The following is a 2280-nucleotide window of genomic DNA, read 5'->3' as shown; positions in this document are numbered from 1 at the left end:
ATATATAATAAATATGTGAGGTGTATATATATATGTATATATATATATATATACATATATATGTATACACATGTATATATAATAGTAAATGCTATCCCTATACGAATCAAAGAACGAACTAAGCAAATATTTTTTAATAAGTCAAGACAGTAAATGTATAATAATAGACAAATTATATTTATATCTCTATCTGCAACAAATGCACTATATTCTTATAAAAAGATTATTACGTTGTATAGAATAAAATATAACATTTTTAAAATATAATATAATATATATTAATCTAATATATTTTAATATAATATAATGCAAATAATATATTATAATCGGTTAGAATAACAAAAAACAGAGAAGTTTTGCTTCTCTTTATAGCGCAGCTTTTATAGACACAAGGAGAGACACAGAGAGATAAACCCTCTCTGTCTCCTGCTTGCTGCTGCTGCTGCTGCTGCTGCTGTCTTGTTGCTGCTCTCTTGTTGCATTCATCCCGCACATCCCCCTAAACCCCAAACCCTAAACCCTAAACCCTAAGTATTTAAAAGTACCTTTGGCTCTCTAGAACAGCTTAAGATATTTCTTTTTTTGTTAATTATTATATTTAAATAATTTTTGCATGTATAAAAATGCATATTGCATGCAGCTAGTTGTATGAGTACAGAATATTTTTTTTTGTTTTTGTTTGTTTGTTATTTATTGTTGTTTATTGTTCTTTTATTTTTATCTGTAAGTAATAATAGAGGGGTTTAAATGCCCTGTGTCACCAAACTGTCGCGAAGAGACAAAACCTCGTCTATCGATTGATATCCAAGTAATCCCGCAGTTAAAACATGCAAACCGCAACCAAGCGCATGCAGGCAGCTGCAAAGCCCTAAACAAAACAAACAAAACAAACAAACAAACAAACAAATATATATATATGTATATATATATATGTATACATATATATATATATGTATATATATATATATATATATGCAGGCAGTTGTAAAACCCTAAACAAACAAACGAAGACAGATGAATATATATATGTATATATATATATATATGTCTATGTGCATATACACACACGTATGTATGTGAATATATATATATATATATATATATATAACCAATCCGAATACACAAAAAGGATTAGACACAATTGAAAAGCAAAATAGAAAAGCAAAATAAAACAAAAATAAAAATTAAATTAAATTAAAATTAAATTAAATTAAAATGAAGTAAAATAAAAATAAAGTAAAAATAAAGCAGAATAAAGTAAAATAAAATAAAACAAAATAAATAAAATAAAATAAAATAAAATAAATAAAATAAAATAAAATAAAATGATGACGCAGCAAACCTGCAGAAGAAATAACGAATGATATTTCCATGGCAGACGATGATCGTATACTCTTCAGTTGATGGCTTGCTGCTGCTGCTGCTGCTGCTGCTGCTGTTGCTGCTGTTGCTGCTGCTGCTGTTGCTGTTGCTGTTGCTGCTGTTGCTGTTGCTGCTGGGGGTGGCATTGGTGCTGCCTGTCTGCGGTTTGTTGCTCCCTGCTGCAGCTTCTTGCTGGTGCTGCTGCTGCTGTTGCTGCTGCTGCAGCAGCAACTGCTGCTGCTGCTGCTGTTGGTGGTGGTCTGGTCCAGAGGCCCTAAAAAAATATCGCCTGAATGCCTCCTCTATACGTTTGCTGTCGCTGCAAAGAGCAGCAGCAGCAGCAGCAGCAGCAGCAATGTGAGCAGCAGCAGCCGCACAACGAGCAGCAGCAGCAGCACAACGAGCAGCAGGAGCAGCAGCAAGGGCATTACCAGCAGCAGCAGCCGCAGAGTAATCAGCAACAGTACTTTCGCCAGCAGCAGCATCAGCAGTAGCAGCAGCATCAGCAGCATCACACTCCGTAGCAGCAACAGCAGCAGCAACAGCATCACCATAATCATCGTAACAATAAGCGGCAGCAGCAGCATAATCAGCAGCAACAGCAGCAGCATCTGCAGCAGCAGCATCATCAATAGCAGCAGCATCATCAATAGCAGCAGCATCATCAATAGCAGCAGCATCATCAGTAGCAGCAGCATCATCAGCAGCAGCAGCATCATCTGCAGCAGCAGCATCACCAGCAGCATCAGCATCATCGGCAGCAGCAGCAGCAGCAGCAGCAAAATGAATACGATGATTTGAGCTTACGCTTGCACAACATGTTTATTTGGCTGGAAGAGAGACGAAGGAGGCACAGGCAGCGAAGGAACCCCCTCAGCTAACAACGGGTCTTGCACCGTTGCAGGAGTGCTGCTGCTG

At 37.1% G+C, this 2280-nt stretch overlaps 1 protein-coding gene across 1 annotated transcript in view; it reads right to left on the bottom strand.

Moving 5' to 3' along the window:
- Positions 1-1396: 1396 nt before the first annotated feature.
- Positions 1397-2280, bottom strand: part of EAH_00056550 (phosphoglycerate mutase family protein, putative) — a gene marked incomplete at both ends in the record, with an annotated part of 1856 nt that continues 972 nt past the window's right edge. Inside the window, 2 exons of the mRNA XM_013393799.1 lie at positions 1397-1622; positions 2170-2280. The exon at positions 2170-2280 is cut by the window's right edge and continues 104 nt beyond it. Coding sequence (XP_013249253.1) covers positions 1397-1622; positions 2170-2280 — 337 coding nt within the window. The remainder of the gene's footprint in view (positions 1623-2169) is intronic.

The sequence above is a fragment of the Eimeria acervulina genome, genomic scaffold (genome assembly GCF_000499425.1).
Source record: "Eimeria acervulina Houghton genomic scaffold, Eah_scaff1171, whole genome shotgun sequence".
In the NCBI taxonomy this organism is placed as follows: Eukaryota; Apicomplexa; class Conoidasida; order Eucoccidiorida; family Eimeriidae; genus Eimeria; species Eimeria acervulina.
This window is presented reverse-complemented; position numbering and strand designations above follow the sequence as displayed.